Source organism: Heterocephalus glaber, unplaced genomic scaffold, assembly GCF_053883595.1.
Source record: "Heterocephalus glaber isolate CG9 unplaced genomic scaffold, H.glaber_assembly_v1.0 deba00001593, whole genome shotgun sequence".
NCBI classification, from domain to species: Eukaryota; Metazoa; Chordata; class Mammalia; order Rodentia; family Bathyergidae; genus Heterocephalus; species Heterocephalus glaber.
In genome coordinates, this window is record NW_028258368.1 from 10,537,454 (window position 1) to 10,562,302 (window position 24,849).

A 24,849-nucleotide genomic window follows, 5' to 3' on the forward strand; every position below is an offset into this window, starting at 1 on the left:
AGGCCCTTTATTCTGAGCTACATCCCCAGCCGTTTTTATTTTTATTTTTTTGAGCCAATATCTCACTAAGTCACTAATTTTCCCAAGTTGGATTTGAACTTTCAGTTCTCCTGCCCCAGCCTCCCAGAGTGCTAGTATTGCAGGCATGCACCACCACACCCAGATACATCATTGATTTTAAAGGAGAAGTTAATTTACTGCAGTATTATCAGAGGAGAAATCTGGAGTTTTAAATGCCATTCTAGGAGGTAAAATTATATACAGGCTTTGAGTCTGTTTCTTCTTCCACAATGTGAATATGCTTGCAGCTGAAGCACCATGAGAGACTTGTCTTTAAACCTTTGATTTGAAATGTTAGGGCCATAACTCAAGAAGATGAATGGCTGAAATGGAGGTCAGAGTGCCAAGGTTGCAAGAAGCTGAGGGCACCTGGGATGCTGGGCTGATGTTCTTAGAAATTTCAGTTGGTGTGAAGCCACTTGAGCGTTTGGCCTGCCAGGAACATGGGAAGTGGGTGGGAATCTTGAGGGGCTGAATGTGACCAGGCTCCTGATCTGTGGCTAGGCATTGGCCTGGATGCCACAGGCTCTGCTGGGCAAGCCTGTCAGAGGATGTGTTCCTCAAAGGCAGCCAGGGGACTGTGACTTCGTTTACCACACCTATGACCCTCTGGCCTTTCAAAAGAGCTGCTGAGAAGAAATGATCTGGAAATCTCTCAGAACATAAATGCTGTGAAACCCACTTCAGGAAGGAGAGAATCTGAACTTCTTGTCAACCATGTCCTTGGCCACTTTCTCCCCGACCCCTAGCCAGACTCCGTGTGTTACTGAGTATGACATTCTACTCAGCAGTGTGGTTGCCCATGTGTTTACATCACTGGAGTGTGCTCGATGAATTGTTACCTTCCTGGTGACGCAGTTGCTGCATTAACACAGCTGTGTGGCTGGAATTATTTCAGGAAGAAGGCCAGGATTCTGGCTGACTCACATCCCTGCCCGCCTCAGTCCTGTAGGCAGAGGATGGACAATCTCAAGCCATTGTTTTGTGACAGAAAAGTTTCTTTTTCTTATCTAAATGATAGATAATCTCCCATCCCTTCCTGCCATTGGTAGGTCAGTGGCAGGGAAAGATAGCGTATGTTCTAGAGGGACTTGGGGAATTTTTTGAGCCTGGCTGTTGGCTTTGTTTTCCTAGTGAGAATTCCGTCACCTGCAGTTTCCTCACAGACACAGTGACACACAGAGCTCCAACGTCCCCCGTGACTTTTCTTCCCTGTTGTAAATTGAGAGATTTCGGCACAGAAGCTCTGGCACCATGTGGTCCTGCAGGCCCAGAAAGACTGCATTCTAGTACTCAGTGTCCTCAGAGGTGACATCCCAAACCTACAGTCTTATCTTGGCACCTGTTGGGTGGCTGCGCTTCCACTATTTTTAATCTCTTTATTCAAAAAGTAGTGACAATGAGACAGTACTCACTGTTTGCTTTTACAAATTTTAAAAGTGTTTTTACAAACATGGCAAATAGTCCCTGAAATAGAAATATTTCCTGTAAGTGTCAGAATGGAGATTCCAGAAAAAACTACACATCCTCTCCCTCTTCTGCTCTTGCAGGTAGGAAGTTACTTGGACATAAGTAACTAACTGCATTTTCCAAACATTGTAATGCCTGTGGTGACTATTGGGATTTCAACTGAAATCTTTGCTCTTGCACTGAAATTGTGGGAAGCGGTGTGTGACTTTAAAGTTAGTCCTGGCTTGGAGGACAAGCTCTGGCCTGACCAAGTCTGGAAGGAAATCTCCACCTCAGAGTTTTTGTAAGGAACAGAAGAATGACTATAAATAGGCCTGGTGTGCACTTCCTGGGCGCTGACTTCTGATGCTGCCCAGCACCTCACTGCCTGCTTGTCATCTGGCCCACACTGTGGGAGGTCAGGAAAAGCCAGAGATGGCTGCTTGGGGAGCTTCTCCAAGCAGCATAGGGTTGGACTCGGGAAATGGCTGGGCTCTGGTGTGGGGCACACCACCTGCTTTCCAGTTTCCCCACTCCCAAGTGCTGATATTGAGGCGGAGAGCCTGCCTACTCTGTACAAGTGAAGTCATGTGTCTTTGGGTCAAGAGCTTCTGTGATGAAAATTCGTAGCAGTGTCTGTCAAGGTTTTAGCTTAAAGATGAAGGGTTCTTTCTCCTATGGAGAAATCTTATTTCCAGCCTGGCAGAAAATCTTCACTGCTGTTTCTGAAATATAATCTGTAGGATGGCAAGAAAGCATTTTTCACATTATCTATGTCAAAAATATCAGGGAGAGTGTGAATGAGAAGGAGAAAGGGAATAAGCCATCTGCATTTTGTAAATGACTTCACTGTGAGAGTCGGTCCATGCCCTCTGATGCTGAAGCACTCATGAACAACATGAGTTGGGCTCATGTTGTTCCGTAGCTGTTGTATTCATCCCCACCAAAACTCCTGCCCAAACGATTAAGACACAGAATGGATTTCCTTGAGAGTACATTTCCGTTCTCCTATGGCACTGGTCAGACCAACTGACAGAAGTCCCTAGAAGAAAGAGACACTTAATGCCTCACATAGCTGGAGATGATGGTACAAAGCTGTGTAGGCTGACTCCAGGATCAAGCACTGGAAGTCCCCAGCAGAGCCAGTTCATAGGGACCTCAGTGGAGGGGAGTCATGGTGGATGGAGGGACCCCTGATGTATTTACCGTGTGTCCCTGCTCTCTTATAGGAGGAAGGCATTGTGAAGGAGATCGACATCAGTCATCATGTAAAGGAGGGATTTGAAAAGGCAGACCCTTCCCAGTTTGAACTGTTGAAGGTTTTAGGACAAGGATCTTATGGAAAGGTAGGTTAAACTCTCAGATTTGTGCAGAGTGAGTCTTATTCCTGAACATAAAGGATACCTGGGCTGAGCCTGATGGGCCAAACATTGCAGGTCCTTGCTTGGCACAGCCATTCATTGAAACCTGTGTACATCAGGGCTATGACCAGGTGGTGCATAGCTAGAATCTCATCACCACAGGGCTGTGCTCTCAAAGCTATTGCTCATCTATCCCCTCTTCTATTGGCTTCTTTGGGCTTAGGTCTGTCACCAGAGGAGTACGGTATTGAACATGAGCCAATGCATTGTTAAAAGTACATCCTCAATAGCTATTTTTCAAAAGAAAAAAAATAAGAGAAAGAGAAAAGGAGAAATGCTTCTCTGGATTAAACCACATGTCTGTCACTTGGGAGTCAGAGGGGCTAGGATTGCAGCCTGGCTCCTTTTTCAACTTCCATGTCAGCTACAGTTATTTTGCCTCTCAAAGCCTCAGTTTCCTCATCTATAAAGTGAGGATAATGTAACCTGTTTTTGATAATAATGCTGTAAATTAAACAGACATGAATCCCATCTAGCAGTTGCCTAAGATACATTTGTACACTAAAATTGCTTGCTTCTTTTCTTTTTTCACCTCCAAATTGTAGCAATAAAAGCTAATTCCTTTCAGGAAATGATAAATGTTGATTCTTCATTTAATGCCACATCCATACACAATGGGAAGTCAATAAGTGGTTTTTGATTACAAAATGTGACTTATTCCAGGTCATAGGTGGTTTCTCTACATCCTTGGTGTTAACTGCTGGGTAATATACATAGGCTCTGACAACTTGATTCCTAGAGCACCATGAAGCCAGCCATTCTTTAATGTGAGCTGGACAACCTTGGATCTCTAACTGTTTTCGTGAACATTTAACCAAATATCCTCACTCTTCACATGACTCAGCCAAAATGGACCTGGATACAATCCAATTTGATTCAAGCACAGGATTAAGAGTATGTTAATGTTCTGGATAATTGCTTACAGACCACATAACTTTGAGTATTTGCAGAATTTATCTTTTGTTAAACTTATAAGGTAGAATTATTTTTTTCTTTTCCACATGTGAATGCGATAAAGAATGTATTAGTATTCAATCATTTTTGATCTATAAAAATGGCTGTTAATATAGTCCATGTGGACTTTATGGAAAGAATGAAATAATGATTTCAGTTTCTCATGATGTAAACAGCCATTACTAAAAACAAGATGACAGAGCCCATTTAAGGTGGCCATGGAATGTCTTGCTATTAATCAGAAAAGTAGGAAAAAGTGCAAGAGGAACCATTCTGTCTTTGATTTGAAAACACAGACAAGGGTCCTCCCCCTTCACTTCCCTTAGAGGGCATTGCCTGGGTCTTGTTCCATGAGAGCAAAGCAGTCTAAGTGAGTACATGTCAGTAAATTGTGCTCACTCCAGGGAGGAGGGTGATGACCAGGGGTGTCTCCATGGGCTGTGACTGACAGGCTCCACTATCTCTTGTGATATTGTGGCTGCTGCAACCCCATCCCAAAGCCACACCCCTGAGGGCCTGGTCCCAGGAAGACACAAATTGCTTCCTGAGCTCCCTGGAATCAGACTGAAGCTCCAGGTGTCCTGTCAGTGACCTGCCTGAACAAGAAATACCCATCAAAATGTCCTGCTCAGAGAACTGGATATTAAAAGTGACAGGAGAAAAGGCTTCCCCAAGTCCCTCATGCAAATTTCAAATTCTGAATTTTACTTTTGCTTTTAAAGAGACATTCCTTGGAAAACAGCAAGTGAAATATTGATGTGTAGCAGAATCCTCTAGGAATGATAATGCTCATGACACGCCACACATTTCTTTCCCAGCCCCTGGCAACTTCTAATCTTATATCGACATATGTCACTGTTATTCGGGGAATAAATGAGAGAATAATGGTCTGGAGGAGACAGGAAGCACCCAAGGACATTGGACCCCAGACCCTTACCTGGCTAGCACAACTACTGCTTTCTGAGATTGTCTGTGGCAGCTGGTCTAAGCCACAGCTGACCTGGGGAGTGAGGTCATGTCTTCTTAGTGCACTGACCTGCCCTGGCCTCTGGGAAGTAGAGAGGATGAGCTTGGGATCCTCACTCCAAATCTGCCTGGAATGGGTTTGGAGCCAACATTAGGAACTAAGGCAGTCACAAGTACAAATTATATTTGTCCACACAAATGAAATGGGTTTTTTGTTATTAGTGTTTCAGAAAGGAAACACCAGTGACAAGCAGGGGAAAGCCATGTATTCTGCTGCCCCATGCAATCTTATTCCTGCTCTCTATAAAAGACACTGTGTCTCTGGGCAGGAGCAATCCTCTTTGTCACCTGTAAGGGGAAAGAAATCTCTGCATGTCCATCCTGCAAAGCTCCTACTGCCTACCCTCTACCTGCTGCCTCTGCCCCAGCAAGTGCAGACCCTGCATCCCTAGGACCCAGGGCTGGTCTTCCAGTGATCTCTAAATGCCCCTCTCTGGAGGAGGTTGTTACCCTAACAGCCCTTGAAAGTGCTCTCGCTGGATCAGGCCTCACCATGGAGCATTCTGCAGACCGCCTGCCACATTCCAACACTGAGAGAGCGCTGAAAAGTTGGCTAAGAGAGTCAAGTAGTGAGTTTTCAGATTACTGAGATCCCTGACAACTTGGGGCAATGCGGGATGACATCATGTCTGTCACCAGGCCCTGGTTGTCACCGTCATCTTTGTGGTGTGGAATGCTGCACTGCTGCAGAAGCTGTTCTAAAAATGCAATGAGGTGGCATGTAGAGCTGGGTTAGGTGTTAGAGTTCCAGTGATGACATTTACTAAAATTGCCAGCGTTGTTTTGAAACTTACTTCACTACATCAAAATCAATTCCTAAATTGTGTGAGGGGGACCAAAGAGCAAGTGAGGGAAGCAGTGCTGTAATGCTAGAGCAAAATCCCTGCTGTGGATCCAGTGTGTCACTCCACTTGTCACTTACTTCCTGTTTAAGCATTGACGGTATTTTGTCGTTTATCTCAAGGTGCCATGTGTCTCCTGTTGGGCCCCCTGCCACCCACAGGGACCACCTGTCACAATACCTAGGCAATTCCTGCCACTCAATGGGAGCTCGATAAGTACTGACAGGACAGGATTGTTCCTGTTTTTAAACAGATAAGTGGCCCTCGCTATCTGGCACCCTGTTTGTAAAGCCTGAAATACAATAGGGAAAGGGGGTTATGTAAATATCTATGCAAAATTTGACATTGTTTAAACTAAATCATAACTGGTAGCTGCCCACTGCCCAAGTGGATGTAGCTTTCAGTTTAAACTTGAGAGGAATGGGCTTTCTCTGTTCTTTGAATTCATATGGTCATATCTTCTTCTTAGTCTGTTTTGTGTTGCTATAACGGATACAGAATAGAAACAGGGTAATTTATGAAAAATAGAAGTTTATTTGGCTCACAACTCTGGAGGCTGGGAAGTCTCAGGAAAGGGCAGCAGGTCTCCTGGCATCTGTACAGGCTGCATCCTACATGGTAGAAGGCATCTCATGGAAGAGGGCAAGAGCAAGTGCAAAAGAGCTGGCTATATTTGGAACCAAGGCACCAGAGAGATCTGCTGATCCGGTCCTGAAAGAGTGGTCCTGACCCTCGAGTGCAGCAGGCATGCTCATGCCCTAACATCTGGCTCCACTTCCCACACCACCACACTAGGAATCGAGACTCTGGCACATGAATTCTGGGGACTTATTCAAGCCATAACGCCTTCTTATCTTATCAGGGGCTGGGTGAAGAGGAAGCAGACAAGATCGATTGTGGACCTTTCAAAGGCTGGACCATCCAAGCCCACATCCTCTGTGAACTTTCTCCCTTCTCCCTCCCTTCTTGAAAGGGCTTTTGTTGTTGTTGTCTGTCTTCTGGCTACAAAGACACTTCCTCCTGGGCTCATATCAACCTCACTGTAGTAGAGTGAAGGAATTCTTCTATCTCCCAGCTAGACTCCACCCAGGGTCAGGCAGCAGCAAGGATACCTATTCTGGAGCAGTGACCCATGCTGTACATACAGCCACCGCCACAGGGAGGTGCAGCCAAATGTTCTGCTTTATCCTCTTTGTGCTCAGCCCATAGGGCTGCCCCCTCTTAGGTCAGGGGATGGGTGCTCAGTGGCTGATCCTCAGCCTGCATGGCCCTCTGGGAACACAGGACTCCCTCACTCAGTTTCGCCCTCCTCCTAAGCTCCTTGCCTTGCCTCCTGCTTCCCAATAACCCAGTACCATCAGGGGTGAGGGTCAGGAATGCCACAACAGCACTAATAACCAAGTCAAAGTGGATACACAAAACTCCATGCACAGTTGGAGGAGTAAATGGAATTTCGGCATCGGATGGAAACTGAAATTGTGCATAGCCCTCAGCTTTGCCATGATTCACAGGACAGAGACACTCAGGAGTTAAGCACCAATGTTTTTCTCTCTGCAAAATTGCCTTCTTCTGACCACTGCTGTCATGTCTCTGTCTGCCTGTCAAGAAGCTCATCTCCACACACCAAAGGAGTGGTCTTGGCCTGGCAGGACATTTCCCAAGATAGCTATGTCCTATCTGCAGTAACTTCCTGGGTTACTGCAGGACTGTGGGGGCAACAGAGACGCTGGGTCCTGCAGAAGGACTCGGTGCCTCGTATCTTATGTACAGTCAGTACATATGAGGGTGAGCACAGGCTGTCCCCCACACCTGCAGCTCATGACCATGTATCCAGCCGTGGAGATGTGCATATATGTACACACAGACACTCCACACATCTCCAGAAAAGATAATTCTGAGAGACAGCACATCCAAAATCCCTAAAGAAGCCAGGAACTATGGCACAGTACTATAAATCCCAGCATTTTGAGATGCTGAAGCAGGAGGATAACAAGTGCCAGCCTCACCTGGGCAACTTAGCAAAACCCTGTCTCTAAAGAAAGATTGGGGGGGGGGCAAGCATGCAGAGAGAGAGAGAGAACCTGTTTCTATTTGTCTGTTGTCTCTGTCTGGCATTTCAGGAACAGGCAGGGGCACCACCGGGGTCAGGAGGCAGCTGAATGGCTTCTGTGATGCTTGGTGTAGATGTGGAACTGATGCTCAGGCTCCATGAATGCATGTTCCTATGCTAGGCCACACGTCTCCTTGCTCTCTACTTCAGTGTGTCTTGGTGACACCCTGTGCCCTGTAAATTCTCCCCCCAGCCCAGTGGAGCTGGGCTTATGTACTGCACCTCTCTGCCAGTGGCAGGGAGAGATTGCCACCCTCCCTCCAAGTGCTGGGCTCACAAAGGCTCTGCATATGTGGCTGGCTGGGGACAGAGTCTGCATGGATCTAGAGTACCCCAACATGGATGGAGGAAGGCCAGTGCTCTGGCTTCTGAGGCTTGATAAAGGAGACATTCAGAAAGGAGAAATGTAATGTCACCCTCCAAGTCACACCCCACACCCCACTTCCATCCACTGCTTCACCAGACTCCTGTCAGGTGAGCACATTTTGCTTCTATTGGTAAAAAAAGATTATTCTAGATTTGTTTCTTTCCTGATTTTGTTCAGAAATCATTAAGATAACTTTAAACTCAGCCTGTCAATTCCCCTTTCTTTTCGGTTTTACAGAAAAAATAATGGTTTTTAATGGTGGCATCAAATAGCCACATGAGTATTTTAAGACCCTCTCAGAAACTAACTCAATCTGTAAACTTAAGCTATCCCTAGCTAAAGTTGGACTAAAGAAAGTTCAAATGAGGGCAAACTAGTATATCTTGACATTTGAGTACAGCCTGTTCTGTGTGGTCTACTAAACTGAGGTGTCTTCCCGGATGCAGGATTTATAGAAGGATATTTAAAACAAAATAAATTATCTCCTTTAAAACTTCTAAATATTTTGTTTTTCTAAAGTTTCAAAAATGGGAGGGGTGATACAACTGGCCTCAAATAGAAGGTTGATGGTACCAAAAACAGTCAGTTCTTCCTACAAACGTGACAATATTCAGGGAACTACAGAAAATCAGAGGAAGCTTTTCCTGGCACCCTAGATGCTGAAGAGAGTTTCAGATTTCCTATGGCATTTATGTTGTTGGAATTTTTCTAAACCTTTGTGTGTCCCCTTGTTAGTCAATAGGAACAGTGAGTCTGAAGTCTCATCAGTTTCAAATGTTCTCTGCTTCTTAGGTGTTCCTGGTGAGGAAGGTCACGGGGTCTGATGCTGGCCAGCTATATGCGATGAAGGTCCTTAAGAAAGCCACCTTGAAAGGTAAGGACCTCCTGAAGGAGTTGGCTGCTTTTGAAACACATTGTTGCAGTCTCCACTCTGTTATTTGAGAGATCATTGATTCCTCAGTGTTCATGATTTCTGAAGCTATCTCCAAAGGGATGTACCAGGCACATAACTCTCTGATTGATGGTAAATAGTGTAAACATTTCCCTGGATATTTAAAATATCCCTGCAAAATCTGCACAGTTTTCAGTAAAGAGCCATATTGCATAAATACCAGTTTCCTACACATGTTCCACTGTGGAGAGCCGTTTGGGGAAAAGAGCAGCAAAGGGGAAACAGGTTGTTATGACTGTATGGTGAGACAGCCTGATTCCATTGGCTCAACTGGGTTGCTCAGTTTCACAGAGGACATGACTAACAACTGTGGCACTTTCCTTTGTTGTCCCCATGACTGGGAGTTAGAAATTCAGTTCAGCAACTGGGCTCCAGTCTCCCAGAATTCCCATGCACCAAATGAGGTGTAAGCAGTAAACACAGGGTCAAAATAAAGACATTGCCCAAAGCCACCATTGAAGTACACAGCCGTCGGGCCCATGAGGGCATCAACTTCCCAGCACCTACTCTGCTCTGATCAGCCCTGTCCTCTCTGTTGGGCAGGGTGGAAATCCCACCTGCATAGACAAGATGGATGAGTGCACACACCTGCACCACATGCCGCCCTGCCCCCAAAGAGAACAACGTGGGTCACAAGGGGTTGCACTCAGGAGCAGGGGCTGCAGAGGGCAGCTCTGTAGGAACAAGGGGCTGAGGTGGCCTGATTCCTGCAGATGATGTAGCTGGCATGTGTGAGTGGTTCTGGGGCTTGCAGGGAGGGAAAGCCTGACAGGTGGCAAACGAGATGGGGTTCACCTAGCCCAGCTTGGGAGGGACCAGTGGGATGGGGCCCTTCCCCCTGAGTGGAGCTTATTTGGTAAGAGCATAAGTGCTTGTGGCTAAGCCTTTGGTGCTGCATAAGGCTAAAGATGTCAACTGAAGCCAGGATTTAGTCATTTAAGTCTTTATAACACAATCCCCTCAGCAGCAATAAGGAGAGCCATACAAGAAATATGGCATTCTCTGCCTTCAAGTCATTTGCTATCCACCTGGGTAAATAAGATATATATTTAGATCCACATATAACTAATAATATACAGCAATAAATGCATGGATCAAATATACACAGACTAAAAATCTTAGGTTTACAAAAGAGGAAAGAACTCTTCCAAGTGAAGGAATCCCAGGAGTTAGAAGGTGAGAGCCGAGGATTAAAAGATGGATGACTATTTCCATGGAAGAGAGAAATCTTTTTGGCGTCATTAGCACAACTAATGGTTAGAAAATGCAAACACCAACCACTCTGGCCAGCATGGAACCATATCAGTCACCTGTGTGTACTTGGGAGAGGTCCTTGTAAACACAGACTAGTGAGTCGTAGTTTTTTAATCAAGTTTTTCCAGTAATTCTCATGTACCTAAAAACTACTTATGGGGCATTCTAGTTTATTTTAGGGACTTGAGTTTTTAGTCAAGTGTCACCAATAGTGACATAATTTAAGCTATGCTGTTCAGAGTTGACCCTTTTTATTGAACAATAATGCTCCTACAATTGTTTATCATAACACAATATTCCAAGATACTCATGGCTGTATTATTTCACAGAATCTTTGTTGATGAAAAGGCACAAGAAATACAGCAACTTTTGACTTTCTATACCCAACTTTTAATGAAAGAATCACTTAAAAGTTGTCTCATTGAAACAGATTATATTAAACATTTTCTAACTCAGGATCATCTGAATGCCCAAAAAACAAACTTCTCTTGAAATTCCTCAAAAGATTAAGAACAGATTACCACATAACCCAGCTATCCCCTCCTAGATAACTAAGAGAAATAAAATACATATCTACACAAACAGTGTACAGGAATGTTCATAGTAGCACTGGTCAATTCCCAGCAGCCCCAAGTGGGGACAACTAAATGGCCCCCAACTGGAAAGGGAAAATAGTGTGATCTGTGATACTCTCAGAAGTGTGGGTGGATGTTAAAAACAGGGTGCTGAGTGAAAAAACCCAGACACAGAGCTGCACACTTTGTGTGGTTCCATTTGTATGAAAGTTCAGAACCTGTGAACCCTGAGAAGCAGAGCCTAGGTTAGTGGCTTCTGGGGTGGGGGGTTAGAGACACGCAGTGACTCTTCATGAGTCTGGGGCTTCTTTTGGATGATGAAAATGTCTTAAAATTGACTGTGGTGGTGGTGGTGGCAATGTACTGTCTCAAACCCAGGTGAAGACAAAGTCAGTAGAAGCAGAGACATCCATTCTTACAATCGGACTGGTCTTGGGAGCCACTCACCCCTCTTGCTTCTGTCCAGCTTCTGTGTTAACCCCAGCTGAGTCTGGGAAGTAACCTGAACAGTTCCTCCTTTCCCTGACTCCCAGTTCTTGCCCCTCAGTGTGCTCCACCCTCCTGGCTGGAAGGGAGAAAAGGAGAAAGGAAGGAGGAAACCCACGGTGAGCTTGGCGTGTCCAGCCCTGGGCCTGGGAGTGCAGCTAAGGCAGGGGCCAGGAAGCTCTTCTGTGTCTAACCATTGCTAAACTCCATCGGGGTTGACCCTAACCTCTTAACTTACGTGTAAAGCGTGCCTTCTCCAGGTTTCAGTCTCCTTGGATGCATAAACTTTCATATTTGTTTATGGTCTATCCCAAGTGCTCCTCAGAACAGGCTGCTACAGAATTTAGGGGAAGCCCAGAGATTCCAGTCCAATACAGAATCAGCAAGAGGTGCAGCCGTGCCGTAGGCTAAGCATGGCATTGTTGGGCACCTGAGTGCCTTGGGCCACCAGTGGGACACACACACATGCAATGCATGGCAGGCAGATTCATGTTCATAGGGAAGAAGACATAAAAGTTGTGGCTTTGTCTGAATTACAAGATTATAGTAGCTTTGCTTGTCTTCCCTATGCTCTGTATTTCAAATTTTCAAAAACAACAACAAAAACTTTTTGTAATGTAAAGAACTTTTGTAGTATAATTTGTAAATATTCTAGAACAATATTCTTGGGTATGTAAACTTCATTTTTTTCCTCACATTTCCAAGAAAGCTTTTATAACAATGACAAGTTATCTTGTTCTAGATCACAAAATAGAATGGAAGATGTTACGATTTGTTTTACAAACTAGGAAAACTCTTAAAATGTATAAGTATGTTTGTGACCACTGCCATTAAAAATTTACAGCTTGGGCTGGGCACACCTATAATCCCAGCACTCCCTCATAGCTGAGGAAGGAGAATCTCAGTGAGCTCCAGGCCAGCCTAGGATAGTGAGTTCAAGGCCAGTCTGAACTACATTATGAGACATTGTATAAAAAAAAAAAAAAACAAAAAACAAAAAGTCTTTACAACTTGAAGTTAATTAAATCTTCTATTAAAAGGAAGAACATGTGAAAAAATATCAAAAAGAAACTCTTCTAGTCACCCATATAGAACAGAAATGCAAAAATATTATCTACTGAATTTACCCAATCCCCATTCTGCATCTGCACTATTTAGAAAAGTGAATGCTCTTTGCCAACACAAAGTGAAGAATCTGCCTCAGAAATTACAGGGAATAGGAGAAGCTGCTGGATGTGGCCCTGGAATATGCCCTGGCCCAGGTCCTGGCCCTAAGCATCACCCCTACACTGGCCCTGGGAATTGAACTCTTCTCATGATAGATAAGAAAAGCTCTGAGGGTGATATCTTTGACCTTGGCCCAAAACTCTAGGACTTTCTTCATGCTGGTTTCAGTGTGGGCCCTTGGACCCCACAGCAACTTGAGGAGAATCACTATTAGGCACTTGTGGATACTGTAGATACTGTTCCTGCATCAAATCCTCAGTGATGAATTTCCTGGGCTCTCCCTAAATGAAGTGCTCCCTCCCAGGATACACCCCATCCCACTCAGCACTTCCCAGGTGACTTCCTCACTGGCATGTTGCCCTGAATGAAGATGACACCCAGGTCAAATATCACCCACCGTCTCATCAAAGATGAGCCCCAGGGTAGGGACAAGGAATAGGAGTGGCAGGGAGGGACCACTTCCTTCACATCAGTGCCAAAGACTGGCCGCATGCACTGGAAGATTTCTATGAAGCTCATACTTTTTAGTGACTGCAGACAGCAGTTCTGCCTTGGTGGTCGGCTCCTTCATTAGATACACAAGAGCCAGGAACTCCACCAATTCAGCTACCTTACTACCTATGGCCACACTAATCAAGGACTCAGCATTTAGCAGGGCCCACAAGGAGAATGAACTCTCTCATTGTTTGCTGCCCCCATGAAAATCCCCATGGATTTGTTCAATGGAGTGACAGCCATGGTGGTGGCAGGAGAGGAGCCCCCCTCAGGACACTGAGGAGGACCCAGAGTTCCAGCCACAGAAACCTTCTCTACAGTGCTTTGGTCCTAAGAGTCTTCCTTAAGTTGGTAATACTTTGGAGATATAGCCATAATATGGTATAGGACAGCAGGCAAGAGCTCAGTGCTGGGGACTCAGAGACCTGGATGCCTGGCAGATCCTGGCCACCTACCTCTCCTGACCAGGCATGGCTCCTCTGCTGACCTGGTGACCCATTGCATACCAAGGAATGACCTCCCTGAAGCACATACCTGAGCACAGGTCACTCTGATCCTAGGAAGCACAGATAGATGGACATTACACCCGGCAATGTGCGGGGTAGGAAAAACCATAAAACTGCTTTCATATTGTGAAAATGAGCATAGAAAATGGAAAAATATTACATTTCTTTGTGTTCCTTTCAAAGTCAGCTTGAAAACTAAATGTTATTTTATATTCTATGCCATTTTAGCTTTCTGTAATGGGCCATCACTAAGGAATAGGTATTTTTTTCTAGAAATCTCATTGGAGCTCATTTTCTCAAGAGAAAAGAGGGCTTCACAACAGGGCTCTGGGGCCAGGGATTTAGCTCAGTGGTTCCGCCACCTGCCTCGGAAGCGCAAGGACCCGAGTTCAATCCTTGGTACCAAAAAAAAAGGTCTTATACAAAACAGGGCTCTGTATGTGACAGCCACAGGGTCTCACCACGAGGCAGAGGTCACACGGGGAGGAGACTGGTGTCCTCTGCCCAGGCTTAGCCTGGGGAAGTCATCCACCCACCCCCACCCCCCACCCCCGACCTGAGCCACCTCCACAGGGTGGAAGAAGAGTCTACTCAAAGGAACATTTACATAAGTTTTAGCTCTAACACCTCTGAGTCTCATTAACCTGAGTTATTCAAGTAGCCAGTTAATAACCCTGAACAGTGGGGTGGAGAGCAGAGGAATGCACTGTAACCAACAACCACAGTTGCATTCCCTGCTCGCCAAGCACAAAACTCCAGGAGTACAGGCAGCCACCCAAGGGAAAATGTAAGGCACTTGAATCATGCCATCACTTTGGAAAGGGAAAATGAAAAGGGGGTGGGAGCTTGTGGAAATAATTTTAAAACTCCAGATTGTTTCTAACAAACGTGGGTGATTGTCATGTGGCGGGCGGGACTGTTGTCAGTGGGAGTCCACTTAACTCGGCATGGGCATCGCGGATAGGATAATAGTTTCTGATAGCTCTATTTTACCTTTAAATGAGATTGGGGTGTCAAGCACAGCCCCCTCATTTTTCTAAAGAGATGACACATCCTTCCTGAGGGGATGTCACCTGCTTTCAGCTGAGGAAGAAGGAGCTGGCGGGCATGTATGGCCGCCCACTACCCACCACAGCTCAACGCTCTTCCCAATTCATTTTCCCACCTCACACTCATCAAGGAATGAGGCTGCTTAAGGACGCTTTAAAATCTCCAGCTTCTTGAAACTCATAGTTTCCTTACTCATGACTGGATAGAGTGATCACAGGTAACAGTTTGGTATCATGTGTTCCAAATATAGCCATTCCTCAGGCAACCTCCCTGCACTATGCTGCAAAGTAACCTGGTTGACAGGTGTATGCTGTACATTGCTGAGCCATGAGGTTCCTAGCCTGGGACCAGTCTCAGAGCACGTCTGATTGCTACCTGCCTTAGGAAAGGTCCTGTATGGTTGTTCTCTACCTGGCTGCAAACCTGAATTGCCTGAGGACTGTCACAAACTGCTGCTGCCTGTGGCCACTCCCAAGGATCTAAGTTAGTTGAGCGGAGCAAGAAAATCCTAAATCTCCTCTGTGCCTCTAGCACGTATAACATGGAGCTTTCCTGATAGATGGTGGGAATAGGAAATTATCATGCCATGGGGACCAGAGTACCCTCTCAAGCAATCGGGACTGTCTGGGAGTTGTCTTGCCAAAGCACAACTGAGATGGTGATCTGAACCCTCCCCCACCTTCCCACCCAGCTAATGTGGAAAAGCTGATCTTCTTTTGTTATCAGCCAGTCTGATCCTCTCCATCAGAGCTGTGACCTCCTTCAGCTTCTCATGCTGAAGCCTTTTCTCTATTTTTGCTTACTTTCTAACCCTGACTAATAAATCTGCCTGTGCCTCACACTGACACATCTGTGACAAGAGTTGATGGACCTATTCCATAAGGCAATTTTAGGTCCCCATCTTGTCTTTGTGGGACCTCCTCAGACCCTATTGGGTGACACTAGGCCTTCTTTAGTTAGGTTTGGTTGACTGGCTGAACGTGAACTGCCATCTGTTAGAAAGAATTCTGTCTTGGTTAAGCTGTTGTCACACTAAGAAGAGTCTGTGTGATTAAAGAACATGATAAGTACTCACGAGGACCAGGACTATAGCAGAAACCACAGGCCCACTCCTGTCTCCTAATGGGATTTACCTGTGTTTTCATGCCTCCTCAATATCCAACTATTTTCCCTACAAGTCAGCTTTGTCAGCCCAGAGGTGATATGCATTCCCTTCTTCGAAGGAGGGAGGCTATGTCCTGTCAACTGTGGAAGAAAACAATGCCCTTCTGGCCAGACATATTTGTTCAAGTGGGTGAAATCATGGATTGGCAGTTAAGATATTTTCACCTGGGCTTCTTGGTGGCTGAGCAGGTCACATGGCAACATGGATGTCAGCAAAGGGACATCAGCAAGGGGAGGGGGACCTGATCAGGATATTGCCAGCTGTCCCTCGGTCCTCTCACTGACTGCCTCTCTCTGCAGACACAATGGGCATGCAGAACTGACTGTAGTGACTCATATACACACATGTATTGATGACAGTTCTGCTGATTATAGCATCTTGAAGCAGTCCTCAATCAGAGTTAGCCCAGTTGGTCCTATCCCCTCCCGCGACCTGCGTGGCATGGGGTCCAAAGCCAGGGAGAGCAGTGGGAGATGAAGAAAAATGAGAAACACCAAGATTATGCTTGAAAGCTGAGACCAGGTGGAGCCATAGCCTGTCAGGAGCTAATGGCCGCCTGGGGTCCAGCGCAATCTTTATCTATAGTGTAAGACAAACAGGAAGAGAAGGTGAGGTAACTAGTGCTATGTGGCCTAGGCTGAATGTAGCATGATTGTCTCGTGATCGGGGCATGCACAGAAAGGGAACAAGGAAGGATACATAATGTAACTGTCTCCTGTGCCCGTGCTATCCAGGGTCTATCTAGTCTATGGAGGAGAAAGGGAGTAGGGAGGAGATGAAGCACCATGTTCAGGCTCAGCCCACAGCAGTCCCCCAGAATGTTATTTCCAGCACCTCTGTATTTGTTTCTCTCTTAGCCCAGTTGCTTCACGAGAAAACATTGACTCACTACAAAACCAAGTTTCAGTGGCTGCCTGAGTTCAGATTGTATTTCTGTGCTACCTCATTTATTTCTTTTGATTTCTTTTGAATAATTTCAGATTGTGAAGGGAATATGAGGCAAATTTAAAGGTTCCTTTCTTTTTAGTGGGAGAAATGATATTATTTTACAAGTGGGAAAACTCAACTCAAAGCAGCAAAACTCAGTTCAAAATCATGTTGCTTGGAGATGGTGACAGCCAATCCTATGCTGATCCTATGATAGCTGCCCTCTACCTGGGGCCTCCCATGTACCTGGGCATCAGACTTCCTGAATTACTCTTCAGGAAGCCACATCTTGGCTAATTACACTTAGGATATTTAATAGCCAAGGAATTTACTTTCCCAGTTTAAAACAGCTTAAAATAGGAAGAGTACATTTTGGCTCATGGTTTCAGAGGTTTCAGTCCATGGTTGGCTGGCTCCACTGCTTTTTTTTTTTTTTCTTAAATTCTTTTATTGGTACATTTTAGGTATACAACACAATTACATTTCTCATTGGGAATTGTGCCTTTACATGATGCATCTTGGTTCTTATTTTTACCCCATTCCTAGCCCTCCCTTCACCCCCTCCACCCTTCCCTATTTACAAAGACTTTCTTTCCATTTTTTCAATTCTCATCATTTTTCCTTTCCCTTCTTTCCTTTCCCCTGCCCCTCCCAATACCCCTACCCCTTTGGACCTTTTCTTCCTGTTTTACATTATCGATTATTCATTCTAATCATTGGTACATTTTAGGAATACAATATAATGACATTCATCATTGGAAATTTGCACCGTTACATAGTCTCTCTTGGTTCTTATTTTTCACCCTTGCCCAGCCCTCCCTTCAACCCCTCCAGTCCTCCCTATTTACAAAGATTTTGTTCCTATTTTTCCATTTTCTCATATTAATTCCATACCCTTCTTTCCTTTCCCCTACCCCTCCCACTTCCTTCCCCTTTGCCCCTTTTCCTCCTATTTCACATTACCTATTATACATTTTAGTCCTTATTTACACTTTCAGTTTCTCACACCAGAGAAACTATTCGGTATTTATACATGTGTGTCCTATTTATTTCACTTAAGACCATCGCCTCAATGTGCATCCATTTAGCTATAAATGTCTCTAATTTCTCATTTTTTATGGCTGAATAGTACTCCATTTTATTTTAAAAAACCACATTTTCTTTATCCAGTCTCCAGTTGATGGGCATTTGGGCTGTTTCCAAGTTTTAGCTATCACAAACTGTGCTGCTCTGAACATGGGTGCACATATATCACTGTGGTATGATTCTTTTAATTCTTTGGGGAAGATCCCCAGCAGTGGAATAGCGGGGTCAAATGGGACTTCCAGTCTTAGTTCTTTGAGGAATCTCCATACTGATTTCCACAGCGGTTGCACCAGTCTACACTCCCACCAGCAGTGGAGCAGGGTTCCTCTTTCCCCAGAGCCCCGCCAGCATTTGCTATCGGTTGATTTCATGATAGCAGCCATTCTTTCTGGGGTGAGGTGGAATCTCAGCATTGTTTTCATTTGCATCTCTCGAATGACCAGTGATGTTGAACATTTTTTCATGTATTTATTTGCTATTTCTACTTCCTTGTCTGAGAAACTGAAATCCTTCACACTAAAATCAGGAAGAAGACAAGGATGTCCACTATCACCACTCTTGTTCAATATAGTTTTGTAAACATTAGCCACAGCAATTAGACAGAAAGAAATAAAAGAAATAAAGATAGGAAATGAAGAGGTCAAATTGTCATTATTTGCAGATGACATGATACTATGTATAGAAGACCCCAAGAGCTCCACCAAAAGTTTTCTAGACTTAACAACCAAATTCAGTAAAGTAGCTGGATACAAGGTCAACACACAAAAATCAATAGCTTTCCTCTACATGAACAACAGACTAACTGAGAGAGAAATAGGGCAACAATTTCTTTCACAATAGCATCCAAGAAACTGAAATACCTAGTTTTCTCTGAAAACTATATCACTGTGAAAAGAGAGATTGAAGATGATATCAGAAAATGGAAAGACATCCCCTGCTCCTGGGCAGGAAGGATTAATAGAGTGAAAATGGCCATACTTCCAAAACTGCTATATAGATTCAATGCAATTCCAATTGAGATCCCAGCAGCATACTTCATAGACCTTGAGAAAACAATCCAAAAATTCATTTGGAACAAGAAGAGACCCAGAATAGCAAAAGCAATTCTAGGTAACAGAGACATGGCAGGGGGTATCACAATCCCCAACCTGCAACTATACTACAAAGCTACTGTGATAAAGACAGCATGGTACTGGCAAAGAAACAGACTTGAGGACCAGTGGAACAGATTAGAAGATGCAGAAACAACAACAGACACACTCAGTCATCTTATCTTCGATAAAGGAGCCAAACACCCTCACTGGAGGAAAGATAGCCTCTTTAATAAATGGTGCTGGAAAAATTGGGCTTCAACTTGCCAAAGATTAAAACTAGACCTGTATCTCTCACCATGCACTAAACTAAAATCAAAATGGATTAAAGATCTAAATATTAAAACAGAAACTCTGAACCAGTTGGAACAGAGGTTAGGTAGAACTCTTGAAGACATCGGTGTAGGAAAAGATTTTATGAACAAAACCTCAGTTGCCCATGAACTAGCACAAACAATCAACAAATGGGATCTCTTCTTATTAAAAAGCTTCTGCACAGCAAGAGAAACCACCAGCAGTGTGAAGAGACAACCCACAATGTGGGAAAAAATCTTCACCAGCTTTTCCTCAGACAAAGGTCTACTATCTCAAATCTATAAAGAACTTAAAAAGATCAGACCTCCCAAATTTAAAGACCCAATCCAAAAATGGGCTCCACTGCTTTTAGGCTTGTGGTGAGACAGAAACTACATGGCAGAAGGGCACAGAAGAAAAAAACTCCTCACTTCATGGCAGCCAAGAAGCAGAGAGGAGAGGAGAATCAGAGAGGAAGGAGCCAAGGATGATGTATAAAGGTCCTGGGTTCAAGCCCCAGTACTGAAAAAAAAAAACTAGACTCTCAGAATGCTTACCAGATCTTTGGGTATCCCTTAGCCTGGCTAAGTTGACACATCATAGTATGATATATGATGTAATATACATATGATACATATTAATGAGGATATTTGTTAAATCAGACAGATTCAGGCATTAGCATCCAACTTTGAAGAGACAGTTTCCAGTCACTGGTCCTAGTTGTGTGTCTACATCTCCTGCCCACCAGAGGGAAAGCAAAATACTTCCTCTCACATGTTCCAGGGAAGGAAAGCAAGCCCTTCAGAGTAGGTAAACTAAAGGTGCTCCAACTGTCTCAGGCCAGGGATAGGCACCCTCTTAATGAGAGGCACAGATTGCTGAGCAGACAACCTAACAAGCACATCACCCTATTCCTACATACTGCTGGTTGGCCACAAGAAAGGGTGAGTTTGCAGTACTAACCTCTCCCTTCCTTAGCTCTTTGCTCCAAGTGCAGTACAGAGAGACTGTGAAGTGGCAATGGGAAAGGGGTGGGCAGGGAGAAGGTGGGAGGCAGCAGGAATCTGAGGCCATTGGCAAGAGCTATGGCCTCCCCTTTCAGCTGTACTGTTTACAAAATGAATGTGAAGCCATGTCCCAACCTCCACTCTATTGTCAACAACTTCAAATTCGCCACCCTGTGGCCCATTTTCCAGTTCATCTACATGGAAAAGCAAAACTACCTTGACAGAAATTCAGAATCCAAATCACTACGATGTTAACTCACCAATGAGAGGGTGTTAGGTCTAACCCTGTAAAATGGCCTTCTAGACAGCTCACACAAGACCACCATAGTCAGAGAAAGAACCTCAGAACTTCATTATTCCAGACATTGAGTCACAGACATGAATATAAAACTATGAGATAAAAGTGCTCAGCAACTCTCTTCACTTCAGAATACAGTGCTCTGCTCTCAACACTTGGGTCAGAGTGTTCACTCCTAACCCTGCTTGTCCACCCCTTTCTACTGAGCTTACTGTGTCTCTCTCCTCCTCTCAGACATCTCATCCTCTGTGCTGCTGTTATTTCAGGCGATAATAATGTACCATACCCTAGAAAGGTGCACATTGCACCTGTATCCCACAAAAGCTTTGTTTCCTTTTCCTCTTCTGTAAAGTAGCCCAATTGAATGATGTGTTCTTCGAGGTCTATCAGGCAATGAAATTCCTCCTCATTCATTAAGCAGAAGGAGGGCCTACTGTGGGTACCTTAGTTCCTTTCCCCCTCTGCCTTGGTGCTTTGATCTCAGGGAATTAGAGCAACAAGGGACATAGAGGCAAGTGCTACAGCTGAGGCAGCCACTAGGGCTCCTGCAGCTGCCCATCACAATGTCCTCAGCGTGCACACTGCTGATCTCTATGCTCTAAGGAATGTCACGGAGCACCACAGTGACTGGCTAGTGTTGGCACAGGAGTGGACAGAGCACTAACAGGGCCACTGCAGAGGACAGTTAAGGCAGGCACAGTGCCGCACCAGCCATCTTTGTGATCAGTATCTCACCTCCTGTGTTCCTCATGGTAACCCTGTGGGTCAGAGCTATCCACCCTGCATCCACGAGGAGACAGAAGCAGAGAGCACCCTGCAATGACATGACATGCTCACAGAGCAGCCAGGGAAAGCGATCAGGCAGAGACACAGGTGGATCCAGAGAGCTTGAATAACTGAATACAAATGTCAAAACTAAGAGTGTAGAGCAGACTGTAGGAGACCACCCTGGGGGCCCAAGGATAAGGAAGAATTTCTGTTTTCTTATCTGCATTAAAATGTACAGTACTGAGTAGCTTCACCAGTCTTATCCCCAAACCCTGTTCATCACCCAAAGAGAAACTCTGAACCCGTTAGGCAGAAACCCCATCATCCCCTTCTCTTCAACCCTAGTAGCTACTGTTCAATTTTTTGTTTGTGAGTTTGCCTGTTCTAAGCCCCCCTTATAAGTGGAATCATACAAGAGTTGTCCCCTTACGTCTGGCTTATTTCAGTTAGCATAACATTTTCAAGATTGATTTTGTTGTGGTATGTGTCTGAATTTTTTCCTTTTTAAGGCTGAATAATATTCTACCACATTTTTTTATCCATTATTCTGCACATGGACATTTAGGTTTCTTTCATCTTTTATTACTATGAATAGTGCTGTTAGGCACATGGATAGCCTAATACCTATTCAGGTTACTGCTTTCAAATCCTTTGGTTATATACCTAGCAATGGAATTCCTGGGTTATAGTATAATTCTGTTTATCCTTTCGAGGAATCACCAAGCTATCTTCCACAGTGACTCCACCATTTTACATTCTTTCCTGCAGTGTAGTAAGCTTCTGATTTCCCCACATTCTTACCAACATTGATAATATCTCACTTTAGTGTTATTGCTGTTGTCCATTAGGAAGGATTTCTTAAATAAAATTTTAGGAGTACATATTGCAAGTGTAAAATATGGGTGAATTTCAATACCCAGTTCAGTTGATACTTGCTGTATTTGTCACAAGAAGAAAATCTGAAGAATTTTCTACCCTCATTCCTGTGAGGCTGCAGGAAGCCACTTCGATACTTCCTGAGTGTATCAATTAGCTTGTGGAGTCTCAGAATAGTTCTTTTTCTCAGGTAGTTATCTTTCTGTTTGTTTACTCGTTTGCCTCAGAAATAATTACATCTGCATTCCCAGATGGCTGAACTTAAAACAGTGCAAGCACCAAAAAGAATAATGTAATTTGTTAAAACACACTAAGTTAAAAGAAAATATACAAGATATGATCAAAACACACAGTGAATATTTAAATATTAACAGTAAAAGATGCTTTGCTATTAATCCCCCCTCAAAATTCCACCCCTCCTTGAAACACAATTATTTCATCATTCTTGCCATTTTCTAAAGCAGTTCCAGAAGTTCTCTTTTGTGAGTGTCTTTAATGGCACTGTGTAGCTGCCTCATGCCCTCAATTGATTCGAAATGTTTATGGCAATTTCTGTCAAATAACAACATTATTGTATGTCTTCATCCATCTTATTCACTGTATCTGGCACTATGTAACTTCTAGCTCTTCCCCAAAGTCAAAATGACCATGAAAGGTAGATGTTTACAAATAAAGCAATTTACCACCCATATAATGTGTGACCCTTTACTAGATCATAGGTTGGAAAAAATAAGAGCTGTAAATCGCACAAGTTAAGGAGGTTACCATGGGTTAGATGTCAGATGATATCATAGAATGATCAATAGTTTCCTAGATGTGATGCCAGATTAGTGTTATGTAAGGAATTGTCCTTATTCTTAGAAGATATGGGCCAAGGCACCTGAGATCTTATAAAATGCTATGGTTTCTACAATTTTTTTATTAGTGTGTTTTTCATTAGTATGTTTTTATTAGTACATAATGAATACATTCATTGTGCGTAGCTGGTACATGTACAAGACACATCTTCATTCTTTTTACATTCCATTCCCCTCCCCTTCCTCATGAGAGACAGACAGAGACAAACACAAAGAGTGAGAAAGCAAATGTTACATAATGTAAGTAACTGAGAATATCAGGTAATCCTTGTACTACTCCAGGTTTTGTATACATTAGAAAAGTTTTTAATACAAAGTTGGAGAGATTAGTTTAGCTCATATTTTGTATTCAGTGTTCTTCAGAATTCCTACTTCCCACCTCTTGAAAACCTTTTATTTCTGTCCTGCAGTCCGGGACCGAGTCAGATCAAAAATGGAGAGAGACATCTTGGCTGAAGTGAATCATCCTTTCATTGTCAAGCTCCATTATGGTAAGTACAGTGACATGGTGACATAGGACCTGCTCAGAAAGGGCTCAGGGCAGCTTCCTCCATATCAAAGGAAACTGGACAAAATAATAGATAAGGAAGAAGAAAATCCTCCCTGTGTCACAGAATTCTGTCCTGGCTGGTCCCCAATCCTTACTCTCTTGTGTTTATTTTCCCTCAAAGAGTATGATGACCTGTTTTCATTCCCAAGATGTAATCTGAGATGGCCTATCCATTATTATCTGTCACCTGTGGTAATGGGTACAAAGGTCTCTGACCTAGATTGGTGTGAACTGTGATGCATTTTGTGCTATTTCAGAATAAAATGTTGTGTGACCCACTAATTTCTTTAAACCCTGGTGCTAACATCATCTTTTAACTGCCATATGACAAGCATTTTAAAAACTAAGCTCAAGATGATGCAAAGAAGAATAACATAAGACTTATTGGAGTCAATGAAGAAACAGGAGAGAGTGCAGATGACATAAAAAAACTGTTCACAGAAGTGATGGCAGAAAACTTCCCAAGCAGGGGAAAAGAACTTGACATACAGATAAGTGAGACAGATAGGACTCCAACTAGCCTTGATCAAAAACAATCTACACACAAGCATATAATTGTTAAGATTCCAGAAACCCAACAGAGGAACAAAATTCTACAAGCAGTTAGAGAAAAGAAACAAATCACATACAAAGGAAAGCCATCAGAATCACAGCAGACTGACATCAGCAGATGCCTGAGAGAGGTCCCAGGTCACAAGGAACCCACTCCATACAGCTTGCGCACACAGCAGTGATCCACTTAGCCGTGCAGGCACCTGAAGGACTCCCCCCTCCTCCCCCCACTCTTTTGGCCTTTTGGCTGTACCACCACCTGGCTCCACACTAAAAAAACACAAAGGACACCAGACCACCAAACCACCATACTGGTGGGGGTCGGGGATTTAGCTCAGTGGTGCAGCTACCTGCCTCACAAATGCAAGTTCCTGAGTTCAATCCCTGGTACCAAAAAAAAAAACAAAACAAACCACCATACTGGGTAAGTTTGAGGGATCATCACCTCCCATTGGAACTTGGATTATTTTCAGGGGAAGGGCAGCTAGAACCTTCAGTAGAGCCTTGCAGGGTTCAACCCTACAGGAGGACAGGGAGCTCAACTTGGGACTTACAGCCAGAAATCTGCTGGAATTGCACAGGCCTGTGACTGGCTTGCTGAGAC

General features: G+C 44.1%; 1 protein-coding gene across 7 annotated transcripts in view; it reads left to right on the plus strand.

The window, feature by feature from the left end:
* Rps6ka2 (ribosomal protein S6 kinase A2) overlaps nucleotides 1-24,849 on the plus strand; it is a 388,980-nt gene that overhangs the window by 282,832 nt on the left and 81,299 nt on the right. For all 7 annotated transcript variants that reach the window (XR_015444055.1, XM_013076709.3, XM_021238007.2 and 4 more), the window contains 3 exons: nucleotides 2,739-2,855; nucleotides 9,022-9,103; nucleotides 23,554-23,634. Coding sequence is in view for 6 of the 7 variants with exons in the window: in XM_013076709.3 (XP_012932163.1) it covers nucleotides 2,739-2,855; nucleotides 9,022-9,103; nucleotides 23,554-23,634 (280 nt within the window). In the remaining variant the exon portion in view is untranslated. The remainder of the gene's footprint in view (nucleotides 1-2,738; nucleotides 2,856-9,021; nucleotides 9,104-23,553; nucleotides 23,635-24,849) is intronic.